A 3,029-nucleotide genomic window follows, 5' to 3' on the forward strand; every position below is an offset into this window, starting at 1 on the left:
CCCTCATGTTGTTGGGGCCACAGCTCGGATGGTCCGTGTCGGAAATTGAGACGCCTGAACCCGGGGAGATCTCGACAAGGCGTTTTACTTCTGCAGCAGGGCGCGCATGTTCAAAAGCAAAGAAGAAAAGACCCTCCCTCTTGACCCCTAACGCAGGGGAGGGACCTGTCCCCTTCCCATGGGTCAGGTCAGGGCGCACATTCTTCTCGGGTGGCTCCTTTGAAACAACTTGTTCCTGGGAGAAGAGGGAAGGAGGAGGGGGTCGCAGGCGGGCGTTTCAGCCGAAACCAGAGCAAAACGGAGTCACCAAGATTTCCTTTGCTAGAAAAGACATGACGTTACTTTCCACAGTGTCTTGAAGCTGGAAGACCTTCCCGGTGACCTTCTGAGGGAGGAGGGCGGGGACTAAGGGGCCCACTGAAGAGCTGGGGAAAGCGTCTGCCTGTGGTCAGCCGGAGCTGGACTTGAACTCAGAGTCACAGGTTATGCTGAGACCCTCCCAGGGACTGCTCCAGGGAAACCAAGGCGCCATCTGTGCTCACTCTCACGCCTGCTGGAGACTGCGTCGGGGGTGGCTTTTGGTGGCAGGGTTGGCTTGCGATGTGGCACATCTACCCTGTGCCCTCCCCCTCCCGACCCCTTTGGCGCATCCACCCCCACCTCTTCCTGCCCACACATTTATAAAGAATCGGAAGCAGAGAATGTCTCTTAAAGGAAGACCCATCCCCAGGGTCACGCACACGGACGGGGGACCCCAGAACCTGATGGACGGGCGGGCAGGGGGCCCCTCCATCCCCCCAACACGGGTCAGGGGACGTGACCAGGACAGCCCTGGTCCGTCCAGGTGGGGCTGGTCCACCTCTGCCCTGTGGGTGGGAGGTAGCGGTGTCTCCCTGCGCTGCGCTCCCCTCCCCACAGCCCCCCAGGACGGGACAGCTCTGGGACAGCGCCCTCCTGGAGGGAAGGCCCTTTGGTGCCTAAAGCTGGAGGCCACCAGCCGGCGGAGGCCCTAGTCCTCCTTGGGTTTGCCGGGCCGCTGCCGCCGGGCCAGCCTGTAATCGATGTAGGTCCCCAGGCAGGACCACAGAATGAAGCGGGCCAGCAGGATGATGACCAGCAGGGTCATGAGCGGGTCGGGGCCCGTGCCTTCCCCAAACCAGGATGCCATGCCCAGGGCGGGCAGCCCCCCCGGGCGCAGACGGTCTACAGCCAGGTCCAGGCACGGGTTCCAGGCTGGCTGTGCCAAGTGCCAGCCAGGCGTCCAGGAGCCGGGGCCGCCAGCTCAGTCCAGCCGCGGGGGGGGGGACGGGCGGGTTGTCTCCGAGGCCCGCGGCCGCCACTCTAAGGGACCGACCCTGTTCCCTCCACGCCCCAACCCAGGGCCCCCCTGGCAGGAGAAGACAGACCGGGGACGCGAGCAGCCTCCTTGGAGAAGAGGCCCCGCGCCATTCATCCCGAGCGCGCGGCTCTCGGGGCCGACAAGGGCCGCATTGTCAGGGCCCGGGTGGGGGGAGGCTCCCCCGCCGCCAGCGCTGACGTAATCTCCAAACGTCTCCGGCGGCAGCTGCTGGGCGAAGCGGGCCACCTTCTCCTGGCGCTTTCAGCCGCCCACGCCCGCTCTTCCGGCCCCGCCAGACAATCGGGCCCTTTCTCTGCCCAATTAGCTATCACTTCTGGAGGCCGGCGCTGTCCAGCGGCCGCGGGCCCTGCAGCAGCAGCCGTGGCGGCAGCAGCCCCGACGGGAGGGGCCGCGAGCCCCGGGGGCGGGGAGGGCGGGCGAGAGCTGTGCGGCTGAAAGGGGAGGAGAGGCGAGAGAAGGTGAGATCAGAGAGCTCCGAGCCCAGCGGCGACCCGGGCGCCGCTCAATGAGCACATGGGCCGCCAGCATCTCCAAGGCCCGCGCGCAGCACGGGGTCAGCGCGGGGGTCCTCACAGGCGGCCCGGGAGGGGAACCTGCTTAATCAGCCAGGAGGGCCTCAGGCCCACCACTGCCCCCCAGAGCACCGCCACCCCCACCCCGCCAGCCCACCAAGAGGCCTCAGCCGACCCCCGCGTCCCAGGCTGGACAGCTCAGTGCTGCCAGCATCTTCTTACCTCCTTAGGTCCCTCTGGGCCCCAAGCCAGGTCCCTCCAGGCTCTTGAGTGACCCGGCAAACTGCTCCTCCTCGGGGCCACAAACCTTATTGGAAAGGGAGGCAAGTGGCATATCTGCTCTGAAGGGCAGCAGTGGGAACTAAAGGACAGTGTCCACAGGGGACCAGCTTGGTGCCTGCGTGTGGCACGGCTGCCTGCCTTCCTCTCCCAAGAAATGTCCCCTGAACGTTCTGAAATCCCAGCATCTGCCCGCCTTTCTCTGCCTGCCACACACACACGAGAACACGCGTGTATACACACACACATCCGTGCACACACATGTACACGTGTACACGCCAGTGCATGGCACACACAAGCGAGTGCACCCACGTGTGTGCACACCAGGGCCACCAGCCCTGCAGACTCTGGCCACCCGCAAAGTCACGTCCGGCTCTTCACAGCCACGTTTCCCGTGGCCCAGGCCCTTCCTCCACCCCCACCCCCCCAGTCACGTAGGGTTGGAGGTCAGGGGTCCAGGCCCCTGATGCTGGTCCCAGGAGTCCAGCCACGTGCTCAGCGGGAAAAGCCCACCCCCACACGGAGCCAAGGAGAAAGTGAAGGGGCTGCCAGGGCCACCTGAAGCCAGTTCCCGAATTTCTTTGTAATCTACAAAATGAAAATATGCTCCCCCTCAATCTTTCCAGAAGGATCTGGCTAAGGAGTGAGGCAAAGGCCTTGATGGGAGCCCCGCTTAAGACCGGCAGTGGGGCGGGATGACGGCGTCCACTTGTGGTTTCACAAGGATGATCCAATGAACGTGTGTGGACGGGCGCCAAGGGCCAGACCCACGAGGTGCCCCCCCCCGGCACCCCTCACCCACCCGCACCCCTGGTGTGCCCTCTGGAAGGCAAGTACCCCTTGCCGCCTCGGTGCGCAGAGAGAGTCGCCACTGGAGG

The 3,029-nt window shown here is 65.0% G+C and overlaps 1 protein-coding gene across 1 annotated transcript; it reads right to left on the minus strand.

Moving 5' to 3' along the window:
* Window positions 1-677: 677 nt before the first annotated feature.
* Window positions 678-1,449, minus strand: SMIM38 (small integral membrane protein 38). Its single transcript, XM_047774119.1, has 2 exons — window positions 1,407-1,449; window positions 678-1,233 (listed from the first exon to the last, which is right to left on the minus strand). The coding sequence occupies exons 1-2, from the start codon at window positions 1,447-1,449 to the stop codon at window positions 1,010-1,012; spliced, it is 267 nt and encodes an 88-aa protein (XP_047630075.1). The 3' UTR covers window positions 678-1,009.
* Between the last annotated feature and the right edge of the window lie 1,580 nt (window positions 1,450-3,029).

This window comes from Phacochoerus africanus, chromosome 4 (genome assembly GCF_016906955.1).
Source record: "Phacochoerus africanus isolate WHEZ1 chromosome 4, ROS_Pafr_v1, whole genome shotgun sequence".
Taxonomy (NCBI): domain Eukaryota; kingdom Metazoa; phylum Chordata; class Mammalia; order Artiodactyla; family Suidae; genus Phacochoerus; species Phacochoerus africanus.